Genomic DNA, 18,692 nt, shown 5'->3' with positions numbered 1-18,692 from the left:
ATCCCTCCCTAGTCTCTGTTCCCAATGCAACTTGTCCCAAATCTTCCTTCTTTCCCTCCCGCCTGTCCCCTCAGTCCCAACCCCAAGCGTCGCTGAGTCTTTCTTTTTTTTTTTTTTTTTTTGAGACGGAGTCTCGCTCTGTCGCCCAGGCTGGCGTGCAGTGGCCGGATCTCAGCGCACTGCAAGCTCCGCCTCCCGCGTCTACGCCATTCTCCTGCCTCAACCTCCCGAGTAGCTGGGACTACAGGCGCCCGCCACCTCGCCCGGCTAGTTTTTTGTACTTTTTAGTAGAGACGGGGTTTCACCAGGTTAGCCAGGATGGTCTCGATCTCCTGACCTTATGATCCCCCCATCTCGGCCTCACAAAGTGCTGGGATTACAGGCTTGAGCCACCGCGCCCCGCCGTTGCTGAGTCTTTCTAATCTTCCTTTTCTACAGACCCATCTGACCTCTCCCCTCCTCACCAGGCTGAGCTACATCCCAATGCTTCCTCAGCCTCTGCTCCTCCACCCTATAATCCTTTTACCACCTCCCCTCCTCACACCCAGTCCGGCTTACAGTTTTGTTCCACGACTAGCCCTCCGCCACCTGCCCAGCAATTTCCTCTTAAAAACGTGGCTGGAGCTAAAGGCATAGCCGAGGTTAATGCTCCTTTTACTTTATTCAACCTCTCCCAAATTAGTTAGCATTTAGGCTCTTTTTCATCAAATATGAAAAACCCAGCCCAGTTCATGGCCCATTTAGCAGCAACCCTGAGACGCTTTATAGCCCTAGACCCTGAAAGGTCAGAAGGCTGTCTTATTCTCAATATGCATTTTATTTTATTATCCAATCTGCTCCTGACATTAAATAAAGCTCCAAAAATTAAATTCTGGCCCTCATACCCCACAACAGGACTTAATTAACCTCGCCTTCAAGGTGTACAATAACACAGTAGAGGCAGCCAAGTAGCAACATATTTCTGAGTTGCAATTCCTTGCCTCCACTGTGAGAGAAACCGCAGCCACATCTCCAGCACACGAGAACTCCAAACTCCTGAACCACAGCTGCCAGGGGTTCCTCCAGAACCTCCTCCCCCAGGAGCTTGCTACAAGTGCCGGAAATCTGGCCACTGGGCCAAGGAATGTCCGCAGCCTGGGATTCCTCCTAAGCTGTCTCCCATCTGTGCAGGACCCCACAGAAAATTAGACTGTTCAACTCGCCCAGCAGCCACGCCCAGAGCCCCTGGAACTCTAGCCCAAGGCTCTCTGACTCCTTCCCAGATCTTCTCAGCTTAGCAGCTGAAGACTGACACTGCCCCCATCGCCTCAGAAGCCTTCAGGACCATCACAGACACTCTAGGTAACTCTCACAGTGGAGGGTAAGTCCGTCCCCTTCTTAATCAATACGGAGGCTACCCACTCCACATTACATTCTTTTCAAAGGGCCTGTTTCCCTTGCCCCGATAACTGTTGTGGGTATTGACGTCCAAGTTTCTAAACCTCTTAAAACTCCCCAACTCTGGTGCCAACTTGGATAACATTCTTTTATGCACTCTTTTTTAGTTATCCCTACCTGCCCAGTTCCCTTATTAGGCCGAGACATTTTAACCAAATTATCTGCTTCCCTGACTATTCCTGGGCTACAGCCACATCTCATTGCCACCCTTCCTCCCAACCCAAAGCCTCCTTTTCATCTTCCTCTCGTATCCCCCCACCTTAACCCACAAGTATAGGACATCTCTACTCCCTCCCTGGCAACCGATCACATTCCCATTACCATCCCATTAAAACCTAATCACCCTTACCCTGCTCAATGCCAATATCCCATCCCACAGCACGCTTTCAAAGGATTAAAGCCTGTTTTCACTCACCTGCTACAGCATGGGCTTCTAAAACATATAAACTCTCTTTACAATTCCCCGATTTTACCTGTCCTAGACCCAGACAAGCCTTACAGGTTAGTTCAGGATCTGCACCTTATCAACCAAATTGTCTTGCCTGTCCACCCTGTGGTGCCAAACCTATATACTCTCCTATCCTCAATACCTCCCTCCACAACCCATTATTCTGTTCTGGATCTCAAAGATGCTTTCTTTACTATTCCTTTGCACCCTTCATCGCAGCCTCTCTTCACTTTCACTTGGACTGACCCTGACACCCATCAGGCTCAGCAAATTACCTGGGCTGTACTGTCACAAGGCTTCACAGACAGCCCCCATTACTTCAGTCAAGCCCAAATTTCTTCCTCATCTGTTACCTATCTCAGCATAATTTTTTTTTTTTTTTTTTTTTTTTTTTTTTTTGAGACAGAGTCTTGCTCTGTCGCCCGGGCTGGAGTACAGTGGCCGGATCTCAGCTCACTGCAAGCTCCACCTCCTGGGTTTACGCCATTCTCCTGCCTCAGCCTCCCGAGTAGCTAGGACTACAGGCGCCCGCCACCTCGCCCGGCTAGTTTTTTGTATTTTTTAGTAGAGACGGGGTTTCACCGTATTAGCCAGGATGGTCTCGATCTCCTGACCTCGTGATCCACCCGTCTCGGCCTCCCAAAGTGCTGGGATTACAGGCTTGAGCCACTGCGCCTGGCCTCAGCATAATTCTTATAAAAACACATGTGATCTCCCTGCTGATTGTGTCCAACTAATCTTCCAAACCCCAATCCCTTCTACAAAACAACAACTCCTTTCCTTCCTAGGCATAGTTAGTATGGTCAGAATTCTTACACAGAGCTGGGATCATGCCCTGTAGCCTTTCTGTCCAAACAACTTGACCTTACTGTTTTAGCCTAGCCCTCATGTCTGCATGCAGTGGTTGCTGCTGCTTTAATATTTTTAGAGGCCCTAAAAATCGCAAACTGTGCTCAATTCACTCTCTACAGTTCTCATAACCTCCAAAATCTATTTTCTTCTTCCCATGTGATGCATATACTTTCTGCTCCCCGGCTCCTTCAGCTATACTCACTCTTTGTTGAGTCTCCCACAATTACCATTGTTCCTGGCCCAGACTTCAATCCAGCCTTCCACATTATTCCAAATACCACACCTGACCCCCATGACTGTATCTCTCTGATCCACCTGACATTCACCCCATTTCCCCGTATTTCCTTCTTTCCTGTTTGCTGGCTATGCTATAGTATCTTCCACACCTGTCATTGAGGCTACGGCTCTGCCCCTCTCCACTACCTCTCAGCAAGCTGAACTAGTTGCCTTAACTCAGGCCCTCCCTCTTACAAAAGGACTACGTGTCAATATTTATGCTGACTCTAAATATGCCTTCCATATTCTGCACCGCCATGCTGTTATATAGGCTGAAAGAGGTTTCCTCACCAGCAAGGGTCCTCCATCATTAATGCCTCTTTAATAAAAACTCTGTTCAAGGCCACTTTACTTCCAAAGGAAACTGGGGTCATTCGCTGCAAAGGCCATCAAAAGGCATCAGATCCCATTGCTCTAGGCAACGCTTATTCTGATAAGGTGGCTAGACAAGCAGCTAGCATTCCAAATTCTGTCCCTCACGGCCAGTTTTTCTCCTTCACGTTGGTCACTCCTACCTACTGCCCCGCTGAAACTTCTACCTATCAATCTCTTCCCACACAAGACAAATGGTTCTTCCAGCCTCACAGGCCCATTCTATTCTGTCGTCATTTCAAACCTCTCCCATGTAGGTTACAAGCCGCTAGCCTGTCTCTTAGAACCTCTCATTTCCTTTCCATCATGGAAATCTATCCTCAAGGAAATCACTTCACAGTGTTCCATCTGCTATTCTACTACCCCTCAGGGATTGTTCAGGGCCCCTCCCTTTCCTACACATCAAGCTCTGGGATTTGCCCCTGCCCAGGACTGGCAAACTGACTTTATTCACATGTCCAGAGTCAAAAAATTAAATTCCTCTTAGTCTGGGTAGACACTTTCACTGGATAGGTAGAGGGCTTTCCTACAAGGTCTGAGAAGGCCACCACGGTAATTTCTTCCCTTCTGTCAAACATAATTCCTCAGTTTGGCCTTCCCAACTCTATACAGTCTGATAGCGGACCGGCCTTTACTAGTCAAATCACCCAAGCAGTTTTTCAGGCTCTTGGTATTCAGTAAGACCTTCATACCCCTTACGGTCCTCAATCTTCAAGAAAGGTAGAACAGACTAATGGTCTTTTAAAAACACACCTCACCAAGCTCAACCACCAACTTAAAAAGGACTGGACAATACTTTTACCACTTGCCCTTCTCAGAATTCAGGCCTGTCCTGAGAATGCTACAGGGTACAGCCCATTTAAGCTCTTGTATAGACGTTCCTTTTTATTAAGCCCCAGTCTCATTCCAGACACCAGACCAACCTAGACTGTGCCCCAAAAACATGTCATCCCTACCATCTTCTGTCTAGTCATACTCCTATTCACTGTTCTCAACGACTCATAAATGCCCTGCTCGTTTATACTGCCAGTTTACACTGTTTCTCCAAGCCATCACAGCTGATATCTCCTAGTGCTATCCCCGAACCACCACTCTTAACTCCCTCTTAAAGTACATAAATAATCTTTGCTGGCAAGGCTATGCTGAACCTCCTTAGACACTGTCTAATTAGATGTCCCAGGTCCTCCCAATTCTTAGTCCTTTAATACCTGTCTTTCTCCTCTTATTCAGACCTGTGTCTTCTGCTTAGTTTTTCAATTCATACAAAGCCGCATCCAGGCCATCACCAATCATTCCATATGACAAATACTCCTTCTAAAAACCCCACCATATTGCCTCTTACCACAAAATCTTCCTTCAGCTTAATCTTTCCCACTCTGGGTTCCCCTGCCACCCCTAATCCCTGTTGAAGCAGCCCTGAGAAACATCGCCCATTATCTCTCCATACCACCCCCAAAAAATTTTCGCCGCCCCAACACTTCAACACTATTTTGTTTTATTTCTCTTATTAAGAGAATAAATAAGAAGACTTCTTCTAAATAAGAAGACAGGAATGTCAGGCCTCTGAGCCAAAGTTAAGCCATCATATCCCCTGTGACCTGTAGGTACACATCCAGATGGCCAGTTCCTGCCTTAACTGATGACATTCCACCACAAAAGAAGTGAAAATGGTCTGTTCCTGTCTTAACTGATGACATTACCTTGTGAAATTCCTTTTCCTGGCTCTTCCTGGCTCAAAAGCTCCCTCACTGAGCACCTTGTGACCCCCACCCCGCCTGCCAGAGAACAACCCCCTTTGACTGTAATTTTCCTTTACCTACCCAAATCCTATAAAATGGCCCCACCCCATCTCCCTTCACTGACTCTCTTTTCGGACTTAGCTCGCCTGCACCCAGGTGAAATAAACAGCCATGTTGCTCACACAAAGCCTGTTTGGTGGTCTCTTCACATGGACGCGAGTGAAAAACTCAGTGGGTAAGACACAGGCTCTAGAATCAGACATGTCTGTTTTTGAATCCTAGACCTGCCACGTCTGGGCTATATGACATAAAGTAAATTACTTCACCACTTTAAGTCTGAGTTTCCTTTTTAATAAAATGGAAACACTGATCCTAGTTATCTGAGAGGGCTGTTGTAAGGATACAATGGGATAATGACATAAAGCTCCAAGCACAATGTTTGGCACATAATCAGTACTTGAGAAATGGTAGTTATTGTTAGCAATAGAAAATCTAAGCTCCTGAAGAAATATCCAGTTACTATGATACTGCCTTCAGCAGCCAAACACTAATGACTAGTTTAAGTGACACAGTTAAAGTTATGAATTGTGCTTCTAAGTTGCTTAAGCCTATTAACTTACTTGTGAGTTTTAAAACAATTTGTCTTTAACACAAGCAAATGTTCACAGATCTAAGGCCAGACTGACAAATTCCAGATCAAATGTAAGTATACTATACAGGAATACATGGAAATTCAGATTTCAGACAAAATACAAAGATAAAAAATATACCAGCCAAAAGTATTATTATTTTTGAAGTATTATCACAAAAGTATTATCATTTTTAAAGCAAGAATCATTTTTAAGGTAAGTAATAACTAATAGTGACCTGATTAGTAGTCAGAATTTTCACAGAAGTGCTTGCTAGAGTGTCAGATTCAAAATGTTATCTGTGGAACCTTACCGTATATAATGAGCAAAAATGTCTCTGGCAACATTTAATTAAAACTAATTCCTATGCAGGCATCAATTCTGTAACAGAGTTGACCCTTAGCCAACAAATGTAATCAGTGCTATGCTGATAAGTATTTAAAATCCAGCTCCCAAGGGAAGGGAGACCCTCAATTTGTAGTGTTCGCTAGTTTTTATGGGTACAATACTCCACAGTGGCCCATTTCCAGCTAACGATCAGTTCTCAAAAGCCAGCGCTAGCCAAGACCACCATACCACCTAGATATGAAGTTGGCATTCAAAATGGTTAGGCGGTCCACCTGAATAGGGCTGTTTACAAGGAAACCAAGGAATTAGCCCACAAATGAAAAGTAAACATAGGTAAATGATATATAGATTTTTCTAGGCAAGTGACTGAAGCAAATTCACAATGGGCTAATTACATAGGTATGATTCAGGCTCTGTTTCCCTTTCAACCACATTGCTCTGTCACTGAGAGCTCATCTGCCCTCTGCACTAGTGGTTTCACACACCTCAGTCTTGTAGCAGCTTCTTCTATACAGACCCTCTTGTCTTTTAAGACTGTTGCTACACTGAAGCCTTCACCTGCCCACTTGAGGGCCTCTCAGGTTCTCCCTGAATTCACTCATTAATATCATTCACCAGGAAATAATGGTATTTTCCCCTGACTTTCCTCATAAGATTATTGCAGTTTCCCTTTTATCAGTAAATCTACAAATTATGCTAAAAACTCCTCCAGCTAGTAACAGAGGAATGCTCTCTATGAATAGGAAGAAATTAGTTATCCACTTAACAATTTGCTTACCTGATCTTTTATTTGGGAACAGAAAAACTGAGCTTTTAAGAATATTACCTGGAAGACTGCAGGAAAACCCAAATACATTCCCTCTCTTTTATTTCCAGCTTCGAACTTTAGTCCACCCCCTCGACTATTTTGCTGCAAGAACCCCTAACTCACTAAATTAAAGGATTTTTAAAAGTAAAGTTTTAAATGAAAATAAATTTACATGTATTTCATATTTCTCTGTTAATTTATAATGTTGTACTTCAAACCTGTTTAACTCCCAAAAGACAAGCTGTTGAATGTGATATCCAGCAATTCTATAATCTCTCTGTAGGTTATACTAAAAAAAAAAAATTAAGTTATTTCTATGGCTAAAAAAAATCCATTGCAAGATGACAGAGTTCTGTGGATGGATGGTGGTAATGATAGTAAACAATATGAATATATTTAATGCCCCTGAACTAGACACTTAAAAATGGTGATGATGGTAAACTTTAAGTTATGTGTATTTCAACATAATTTTTTAATTTTATAAAAACATTTTTAAAATAAGAACAAATCCATTAATAAGAAACTCTGCCACTCTGCCCTCCCATGGTTTCAAATAAGAGAATAGATTTTTAAAAAATAATAATAATATTCTTTAATATTGCCTTTGTCTCATTACAGACTTGAGATATAAGGGCATCTGGTGATGAGAAAGGCTGCATTTATTCTGCTAGGTATCAATGCCATATGCTCACTTTTGTAAGGTCTCCTACATTCATTATAATTAACACCTAGGGCTAATATGAAGAGGTAATTGTTTAATCAAGAAAACAAATGGTCAAAAAGACAAAACATACTGCATTCTTTGCCTCTCACTGGGTCAGGCAGGCCAGAGCAGTCCACTGCAGAATTTGGAATGGCAACTCTCCACCTGGAGCCACTGCTATCACATTCCGTATATTCAAAGTGATAATCTTTCTGCAAACAATCACAAAAACAAGCCTTTGTTAGAGCCAATTCTAACGGGGCAACTGTGCTTTCTCTATCACCCCAAGCCCCTGTTTCCAAGCTGTACCCTCTCCTTGATCCTCCCCCATCCCACCCACACCAAGCAGCTTATTGATCAAAGAGGTATGCTGCTAGACACAGAGTAGGTGCTGAGGAGATGATGCAGGACAGGACAGTCAATGCTGTCAGGTTGTGACCATTATCCTTTCACCTCATCCATCCAGAAAAGCTACAGTACACTTCCCTATCTCTTGCAGGCTTTTTAAGCTCTGAATAACTGATAGATGTGAGTAGGAGAAAGAGCAGAATAACACTAGGAATTTGACTACTGTCATTGTCCCATGTGTTTCAACGAAAGAAACAAGAGAACCATTTCCATTGACCTAATTCTCACTCTGTTTAAAATCTAACAGAAGGCGTAAAAATTAATCATCAAATACTAATAAAAGACTACAAGTTTTTAAAGTAGCTCTCCCAGGCTTAATAAACATGTACCACAGCAGGCTGCCATCAATTACAGACTATTAAAATTGACCATTAATTACAACTGCCAAATTAAAACCAACCCCCAACCCACCTCTCTCCAGCCTTTAGTTGTTTTGAAATTCTCACAATGATCTCCCTTGGTCAGAGCACATTACACATAAGTGATATTTGAACTGAGAGGAACGCAAACAAAGTATTATTGGAGCATTTTAAGAATGTGAAAAATTCCAAATCTACCCCAAATTATTTTCAGTTCAATACCTTACTTATTCAATTCAATATCCTGCATGTGGCTATTCTGCTGCATCCACAGTTTTGCCTCCCTCACTGTGTCAATGACAAGTGAGAATAGAAACATCAAGCCACATCACCATGGAGAAATCAGGAATGAGAAGGCCATTGCCCTTGACCTTCTCTGCACAGCACACTTTGCTAACAATGACTCTCCTAATTTTAACATTTTTTGAAATCTAGATAAGCTGAGATTTCCCAAATCATCAAGTCTGGGTTCCCTTTTGTTTAACAGTTCTTCCCTCAGTGCATGTTGCTTCTCTCATAATTACTATAAGCAACGAGAAGAACCCACGCCATTCCTTCGGCACTTTGCTTGGAAATCTGCTCAGCTAAATATCCAAGCTCATCTTCTAAGTTTTGCTTTCCACAAAAACATAGGACCACAATTTTGCTAAGCTTTCTGCCGCTATATTAAAGGGTCACCTTTCCTCCAATTTCCTGGAGGAAATATTGGAATAAATATTTATTTATTTATGAGACATTCCTCTTTTCTTTCTGGGCCCTCACTAGTATCACTTTTAATATTTTTAAAAATATTTTGCTTATGACAATTTACATATTCTTTAAGATGATACAGACATTTTCTGCTTCTCACTTCCTCCTGAGCCTTCACGGGCAGTCTCTAAAATCCACATTTCTACCAACAATCTGTTCAAGGCCATCTAGACTTTACTAGCATGCACCTCAAAATTCTCCCAGCCTCTGCCCAGTTTATCCAATTCTAAAGCCACATTCCCACTTGTAGGTGTTTGTTACAACAGCATTTCCCTTCCAGGTACCAAAATCTGTATTCGTTTCCCATAACAGCTGTAATAAATTAGCAGAAACTTAGCAACTTAAAACAACAGAAATATATTCTCTCACAGTTCTGGAGGCTGGAAGTTCAAACGCTGTATTACAAGGCTGATCAAGGTATCGCCAGGCCGTACTCTCTTAGGCAGCTCCAGGGGAGAATCCACTCCTTGGCCCTTCCAGGTTCTGGTGGCTGCCTGCACTTACTGCCTTGTGGCTTCATCACTCCTGTCTCTGCCTCTGCGGTACCATTGCCTTCTCCTCCTCTTGTGAAAGCATTCAGGGCCCATCATAGTAAACTCACTTTCTCAAGATTCTCACTTTAAATCTTCAAAGTCCTATTTTGTCATATAAAAATAATATTTACAGGTTCTGGGGACTAGGACTTGGATTTTTTGGAGGACAGGGGCAGCAGGAAGGAGTCTGACTCAGCCTACCACACCCTCCCATGGCAGAATAGCCTTGACCTGCCATGTATTTGCATAATGACTTTCTTGTTTCTCTTGTTCCTTGTTATTTGTATTAGAATGCATGTCTTGGCTAGGGGCTGTGCCTCAACCCTGTAATCCCAGCACTTTGGGAGGCCAAGGTGGGCGGATCACTTGAGGTCAGGAGTTTGAGAACAGCCTAGTCAACATGGTGAAATCCTGTCTCTACTAAAAGTACAAAAATTAGCCGGCTGTGGTGGTGTGCGCTTCCCAGCTACTCGGGAGGGTGAGGCATGAGAATCCCTTGAACGCTGGAGGCGGAGGTTGCAGGGAGCCGAGATTGAACCACTGCACTCCAGTCTGGGCAACAGAACTAGACTCTATCTCAAAAATAAAATGAGGCCGGGCGCGGTGGCTCACGCCTGTAATCCCAGCACTTTGGGAGGCCGAGGCGGGCGGATCACAAGGTCAGGAGATCGAGACCATGGTGAAACCCCGTCTCTACTAAAAATACAAAAAAAAATGAGCCGGGCGCGGTGGCGGGCGCCTGTAGTTCCAGCTACTCGGGAGGCTGAGGCAGGAGAATGGCGTGAACCCAGGAGGCGGAGCTTGCAGTGAGCCAGGATCGCGCCACTGCACTCCAGCTTGGGCGACAGAGCGAGACTCCGTCTCAAAAATAAATAAATAAATAAATAAATAAAATGAAATAAACAAAATAAAATAAAATAAAATAAAAGTCTGTCTTATTTCCATGTTCCACTGAGAAGATTCTGGCCCCTGTATATTAAGTTTAGGTGATTTCTTATCATCCTAGCAAAATAATGATACTGTGAAGTCGTATGAATTTCAAATAAAGCAAGATCTCTGAATAAAACAGGTAAGCTCCAAAAAACTTTCCTCCATCGCTGCCTCTGTTATTCAGCCTGCCAGTTGAGAACAGCAGTCAGAGAATAGCAATCAGAACGCGGAAAAGGTATTACGTTTTCTGGCTGTAATGTTGGATGTCATGTGCCAATTAATTTTCCTAAGACTCCTTTATCCTATCTGCCTTCTCTAGATTACTCAAGGACTCTAAAAGGCTATTGTTACTATTGTTACCAAACTCTTAGGAGTTCAGCAGGAAGCTTTAATTTATTTCTTTATAATTTAAAAATACTGAAATGCAAACCTATTTCATGCAAAGGGCAGACCTTGGGGTCAGGGATTTAGATTGCAGCCCAAATCAAATGGGTTTTATTTTAAATTATTTAATAGGCTACTTCATTTGGGCTGGTAACAAATAAAAAAAGAAAAATCTGCTTCTAAAGTCAATCCTTAAATCCACAGAAAGATCTAACAAACACTGTGGTACAGTAAAATTGCTAAAGGTACAATGTATATTTTCCAAATATTCTGAATGGCATTCAGGGTACTGAATAAAGAGAAGTACAGCACATATGCTTTCAGATTTATAGGTAACACCCCAAAACTCTAACCATAGATGCAAATAAACATTGAGCACTTAAAACTGGTCCCTTGGAAATGGAAATTTTCTGGTATTAAAGGATAATTTAAAAGAAAAAGTAGATTATTTCTCATACAAATAGAAAATTAATACATGTCAAAAATGTTGTCATTATTTAGCAAGTCAGTCAGTAAGATGTTATCACCAATTCAAAGGAGAATTCGAAGGACACACCAAAACAGGCAATTAGGAAGGTGAAATGAATTTATTGGGAGATGCAAAACTGGTAAATATCCAGAGGGTAATAATCAATTGCATTTCAAAGGATAAAATACATTTTCATTTCTATGGACAAAAACTATTTGTATTACTATCAGTTACCTACAACACAGCATTCTAAAATAATCCAAAGACAATGAAAGGTGCAGGCTGCCATAGAAACTGATCATTCTGAAAGGTGCACTAAAAAGCACATCCAGTAATCTTTTCCACCTATTTTAGCATGCTTCACAGTTTTTCTTGACAAGCGGAAAATTCTTGACAATTTTCCCTACACTTCAGGGCTTCTGACAGTTTATCAACAAACACATTGATATGAGTCAGAGCACACTCCAAACAACAGAACATCAGCTCACAAGCCACACTCTCCAAATTACAAACTGAAAGAAGTGCCTGGGCCCATGCCAACTCAAAGGATGGCAGTTATTTAGACATTCTGCAAAGCGCAGAATGCTGGGGTGTGGAGACACTGCCCCAAATAATCAAACAGTACAATTCCCTATAAACCTTGCATTGTAAATATATGGAAACCAGGAAACACTCCAAGAAGAAATAGAGCATGGAATTACTCCTGATCACAAAACACTTAAGGGAAAATTACTCTTCCATATAAATCATGGCACACCACACAGACACGAACTTGCACACACTGACATGCACATGCACAAATCAAAGTACAGATGTGAATCCTTGAATAACAAAAATTCAAACTGTGCTATCTTACATCAAAAACACAAAAATTCAGTATACATCCAAGTAAATACTGGATGTCATGGTACCCCCTCAAACACCAAAGTCATCCACACTACAAAAGCTACATGGTGCTTACTGAAAACACCAGGGAATCACCTCCCAGTTCTGATAACAATACTTACAGTTAAAATATAGACTAGATAATTTTTCAAATAAATTTCACAAATAAAATAATATGTACATATGTTGACATATTGATCATATATTTTTTATATATTAACATTAACATATATTGCATATTAGATATGATTTATGCATATAGCAATATATCATTTTTATTTATATCATTCTTTATTTCCCAGCACTTAATTATTAGATAATTATGATGGCCTAATGGCCTAAAGGCTATGGGAGAATTTTTTTTTTATTATTATACATTAAGTTCTAGGGTACATGTGCACAATGTGCAGGTTTGTTACATGTGTATACACGTGCCATGTTGGTGTGCTGCACTCATTAACTCATCATTTACATTAGGTATATCTCCTAATGCTATCCCTCCCCCCTCCCCCCTCCCCACAATAGGACCCAGTGTATGATGTTCCCCTTCCTGTGTCCAAGTGATCTCATTGTTCAATTCCCACCTATGAGTGAGAACATGTGGTATTTGGTTTTCTGTTCTTGCAATAGTTTGCTGAGAATGATGGTTTCCAGCGGCATCCATGTCTCTCAAAGGACACGAACTCATCCTTTTTTATGGCTGCATAGTATTCCATCGTGTTTATGTGCCACATTTTCTTAATCCAGTCTGTCACTGATGGACATTTGGGTTGATTCCAAGTTTTTGCTATTGTGAATAGTGCCGCAATAAACATACGTGTGCATGTGTCTTTATACCAGCATGACTTATAATCCTTTGGGTATATACCCAGTAATGGGATGGCTGGGTCGAATGGTATTTCTAGTTCTAGATCCTTGAGGAATCACCACACTGTTTTCCACAATGGTTGAACTAGAAATTTTAAGTAAAACATAGTTCCTGTACTCAATAAGCTTATGATTTTGTTGAAGTAGACAACACACACACAAAACTTTATAAGAAAGCATAAAGAGTAAGGGCTCAAAGTGGAACAGTGACATCACAAGTCAGTGTCCAAGTAAAAACTCCCATCAAAATTTCCAATAAAATTCCTTAACTCTCAGATTTTCTAGAAAAATAGGGACCTTTAAATGTTAGAATCGCATTCAGTAGAGTATGTGTGTAAGAGTATACAAAATGTGACCCTATTTTATTATGATTTCAAAGTCAGAAGAAATCTCTGTGAGCTGGAACAGTGAGAAAAGGCTTTGAGGAGAAGACCCTGAAATATAGGAGGATTTGTAACTATTTTAGCACTTACCAGTTCCTTCGAAAACAGCTAGTTTGATAGGATGTGGTAAGCAGCAAGATCAAGCCTGAAGAAACTATGCCTAAAGGTGTGCAGTGAAATACATCAGCCTAGGGTGGATGAATAGCTGAGTGACTGAATGTAGTCTCCTGGTCTTCTGTACTCAGATTTGCTCATATTAGTAAACTGCCAATGAGAAAATCAGCTCCCTGATGCTCCCTGTCTATCTTCTGTAGGCAGTTAAGAGTTGACCGCAGTTAATTATCAAGACACAGCAGATGACCACAAATTCTAGTAAAGAATCAAAAGCAGCAGAGGCAGTAGAAAGCCTCTATCTTCAAGGCAGAGAAAATGCTGGTACCTAGAACACACACAAATGGAAAGGACAAAAAGAAGCAAATGTAATTAATTTTCTTCATTTCATTTTGTTCAAGTAAAATTCCTTCCCTTTGAATTTTTTAACGTGAAATGTTGAGAACAGCGTAACCTTGTATTTGATGAGACCGCAACTCCTCTGGGAGAAAGGCTTCTGAATTTAAGTGCTCAGCAAAGCACTTGGCACACTTATTTGAGAGAGCGAAATGGCAAGAGGAAAAAAGGGAGACAGCACGAGATTGCAGTGGCACTATTATATTAATTCCAATTGCAATGAGTGTGCACGCCTCATTATACTATGTGGAAAGGCCAAAAGCAGAAGAATACTTAATGCAGAAATACATGCAACTTATATGAGCTTCTTTAGCCTACATTATTAAGTACATGAGCACAGAACTGTGCAGCAATATTTATATTCAAGTTTTTCTTTTATAAAAGGAACATGATGCTACCATGGAAACCTGCTAAGTAATATGTATCTGATCTATTTGTGACACATCCTTTTCACTGTGGCCACTGTATTTCTTTTTAGAAATTATTTTGGAAAAAGTTCATATTTTAAACCTGAGTTCAATGTCTATCTTTGTAAACAGGTGCTCAATTCATTTTTGAAATTTTTTATGTTTATTGAGTACCTCCCACATGCCACTGTGTAGACTCTGGGGATATAGCAGTGAACAAAATATCCAATTCTCTGCTCTCCTGGGGCTTACATTCTAGTGTTAATGAAAGTACATAAGGTTTCTTTCTTAGAAAGATCCAGCTTAGACTATTTTCTTTCTATGGCTCTCAATCCCTGCCTGTAAAAGGACAGGTAATGAACTGGTAACAACAAACCTAGATCCCAACCTCACCTCTGCCATTACTAAATTTAAGACTAAGTGACTCAACTAACTCTTTGAACCTCAGGTTCCTTTGAATCTTTGAAAGAAAAAGCTATGCTTCACATCTTATGGTCTATGTTCCATATTTTCACTGTTCTTGGTAAAGAGAAACCAACCACGTTCTGTAATCACATACTTCTCAGGAAATTTTCAAAAAATGAACATTCTAAAACACACCTACCTACGAATAAATGAAAGAAACATTTCTATTTTCTCAAGAAACCTGCAGCTAGACAAGCTACGATAATATATTAGAAATATGAACTAAAACCCTCATCAAAGATAATGAGAAAAATATTTTTAAAACCAGTTTTCTCAGATTGAAAGTATATGTTATTGTATAAGACAGTCTTTAAATACATGCATCATTTTATTATCTAATTACATTTAAACTTATTGAATTAAATATATGTTTATCTCTGCTCCTCGCCAACCTGCAAAAGGATGGAGTTTCTAAAGAGAGCAGAGAGTAAAGGATTAAAAATACCAAAAAGAAGTGAAAACGGCAATAGATGCAGGTGGCAACAATTATTTCTGGAAGATGAAAAGCATAGGTGAGCTCTAATTGACTTATCAAGGCCACAAAAGCTGAAAGCCAAGGATAACAGAGATGGTGATTTGAGCTGCAGAAAAACCTCAGAAATCAGAGGTGAAAAAAAAAATCTATCTAAAAACAGAAAGACTGGTTGAAAATCTGTTTGAGAATTGTTAAAGTATGCCCCCAGCTGACAGACAAAATGGACTCCCTGTGGCTATCTGAGGTGGTCAAAGTTTAAAAAGAACCAGGCAACCACGGCTGCGTGAAGAAGCAGTCACGCATTCTGTGTTCTCAGAAAGATGTAAAAGTGTTAGACGACCTCCCTTTCTACAATCAAGCCAAACCATTTTTTATCGTCAGTGCCGAGATAAACCATGGCTAGAAACCACCACCCAACAACGCCATTGGAAACAAACACCTGACAGAGACTTCTGATTTGAGGCTTGGAACCAACCAATCAAAGCTCCTCTGCCCAGCCAATCAGGGCTTGGTTGTATCGCTCATCAGAACTCAGCTGCACCACCCAATCAGAAACAAGAGAGTGTCAATCCTTCATTTGCACAAATGAACCTGATGGGGAACCCGTGCAGTGAGTTTTGCTGTAAAACCCTAATCCTACTTTGTTCTCAGGAATTCAACTTCCTTTTCATTAAAGGCTGCATCTCCCTGGTTTGCAAACTCTTCACTGGAATAAACAAACTCTTTCCTCCAAATTCCTTTTCAGAGAACTTATGCTCACAGAATGTAAACCTTTCAGTTTCCCTTTCACCTCATGACAAGAGAAGAGTTATTTCCTCTGGAAAAAAAAAATCAACTAGGGAGGTTATAGATTCAGGGACATAAATGGACCTATGTAAACAGCTAAGTAATGAAAGATGAGATCCACCTCGGGCACACATCCCCAACACTGAAACCCCAAGTCCAGCTACCTTCAATACCACTGTCCTCTCTGCTTGAACCACCGCCCCCAAAAACTAGAAGAGCCATCTTCCTGCCCTCCCAAAGGTGCCTTCAGCGGATGTTACACCCTACACTGGTATCCTTTCCCACATCATTTCAGCTGATTTTCACACGTGCTTACCTTAGAATTTAGATTAGCTGGAATGTAACCTTTATCCATAATATGATCATTACTATTGTCATTAAAAACATTAACAACATTTGCATAATTCTGTAAGCTTTCCAAAATAATTTTCATGACATTAACCCACGTGAATTTGTCCACAGTACAGTCCCACATAGTAGGCAAGGGTCATCCTCATGGCTCCTGACCTATCTCAATCTCATCTACTGCTGTCCAGATGAACACCATCAGCCTAACAGGCCTCTTTGCTTCTGCTCTTGCCCACACCCACTACACTCCACAGCCAGTTCTAAATGGAAGATCTCATTATGTCATCTTTGCTCAATACCCCAGAATGACTTCCCATCGGCCTGAGGATAAAGTCCACAATCCTGCATTGCATAAAAAGCCTTTTTCGATTCATTCTCGATCTGCTGCTTGAAGCTTCATTTCTTAACATTATTCATATATGAAATGTTGAAGCTACAGGATCAAATATGCTATACAATTCCTCGCCTCCAGAGTCCAGCATGTAAGTGACTTTTTCTCTGCCTGGAAGGCTCTTTCTGCCTACATCTTGTAATAGCATGTGGAAATCTGTATAACAAATCACTGTGTAACAGATTCTTTTTCAGGTCCACCCCTACTATTTGCAGGACCAAGGCCAGGAGTATAAATTGATGTGCCTCTTCCTCTTCAATACCTACCCTGCACCCTGAGAGGTCTGCCTCACATACAAGAGGCAACCCCAACCTGCACATCCAACTCTAGTAAGTGTTCGTGCCACAATGGCATGCTCTATTAATACATCAGGAGGATGGACCTGGGAAACCTCACAAAGGCCCTAGAAGCAATCTTGGACCTTTTAGGCAGGTAATTTCAAGGTCATGTTAGCAGAGTATGATCAAAAGAAGTTGGGGCATGACATGCAGGTGGCCACAGCTCCCTGGCCCACAGACTGTAAAGCAAGAGGAGGGACACAGTTAGAGGAGGACCCTCTACAGTGGAGACCAAGGCAGGGGCCCCTCTTGCCTGGTCTAAAGGTAGTATTGGTCTCTATTATGTGACAACATCCAAACATAAGAATAGCAAGAAAGATAGTTACCACTTTATAAAGTAAAATTTAAAATTTCTTAGAAGGGAGGGAAGATCCCTCCCTCTACCTCTTGAAGGGTCCTCACGTAACTAGGTAATAGTAATTTTCTTTTTTTTTCCAAGCCCAAATTAAAATCGCAATGGTATATGAAAGTATAATTTTCCAAAAAGGGAAAAGGAAAATCCTTGGAAACCCATTTGTTTTGTCTAATTATATATGGTTAAAACTTACCTGTATATAAGCTATAAATTCTTCTAAATTAATCAGGCTGAAACTAAAAGGGCATCTTTGCTTTTGCAAGATTTGAGCAACTACTTACTATTTAATAAGCACCAAGAGAAACTACATCAAAATTTCAGAATATATTATATATACCCCATGATACATCAATTCCACTTCTAGGCATGTAATCCAAGGAAGCCACGTTTGTATCATAGCATTATTTAAAATAGTGAAAACTTTAAAACAATTGTGCAACAATAAGAGACTGGTTAATAAATTAGGGTATACACACATAATAAGTTTTATATAGTCCATTTTAAAATAATATGAAAAAGGTATATTTAATAACAAAATTATTTCTGACATATTTAATTATAAAACACAGGTTATAAAGCAATATATCTGAACTCCTGTAGAGTGTGTGTGTGTGTGTGTGTGTGTGTGTGTGTGTGTGTGTGTGTTGGATACATGCAAAAAAGGCTATAAGTATATATACTAAAAGATTGACAGTAGTTAACTGAGTGATGTGACTATTTTTATTCAATATAATTTATATTTTCAAAATTTTCTACAGTTAAAATATATTTATTTCCTTCAATTCAGGTAATTTTTTTGCCAAGACATTTAAAAAATTCATATTTCTCCTTACTTTAGGATAAGATACCTGGTGGGACATGAGAAAATTCAAAGGATACCACTGAAGGATTATTCCATAACATTCATTAGCTCCTCAGTCTAAATCACTTTCTCTGATGGGTGGCATTCACCTAGCAAGGCTTGAAAGTCAAGGTCATAAGTAAGACACAGGTCAGATAAGTTCTGAAGAAGGGAATATGGAAGGGAAAATTCAACACTT

At 40.7% G+C, this 18,692-nt stretch overlaps 1 protein-coding gene across 4 annotated transcripts in view; it reads right to left on the bottom strand.

Moving 5' to 3' along the window:
* ELAPOR2 (endosome-lysosome associated apoptosis and autophagy regulator family member 2) overlaps positions 1-18,692 on the bottom strand; it is a 177,123-nt gene that overhangs the window by 86,496 nt on the left and 71,935 nt on the right. For 3 of the 4 annotated variants that reach the window (XM_005550345.4, XM_005550346.5, XM_045388684.3), the window contains exon 2: positions 7,704-7,824. The exons of the other annotated variant lie outside the window; for it this stretch is intronic. In XM_005550345.4, coding sequence (XP_005550402.3) covers positions 7,704-7,824 — 121 coding nt within the window. The remainder of the gene's footprint in view (positions 1-7,703; positions 7,825-18,692) is intronic. 4 annotated transcript variants of the gene reach the window in all.

The sequence above is a fragment of the Macaca fascicularis genome, chromosome 3, assembly GCF_037993035.2.
Source record: "Macaca fascicularis isolate 582-1 chromosome 3, T2T-MFA8v1.1".
Classification (NCBI taxonomy): domain Eukaryota; kingdom Metazoa; phylum Chordata; class Mammalia; order Primates; family Cercopithecidae; genus Macaca; species Macaca fascicularis.
The sequence above is the reverse complement of the archived record's forward strand: the minus strand, read 5'-3'. Positions and strand labels throughout refer to the sequence as shown.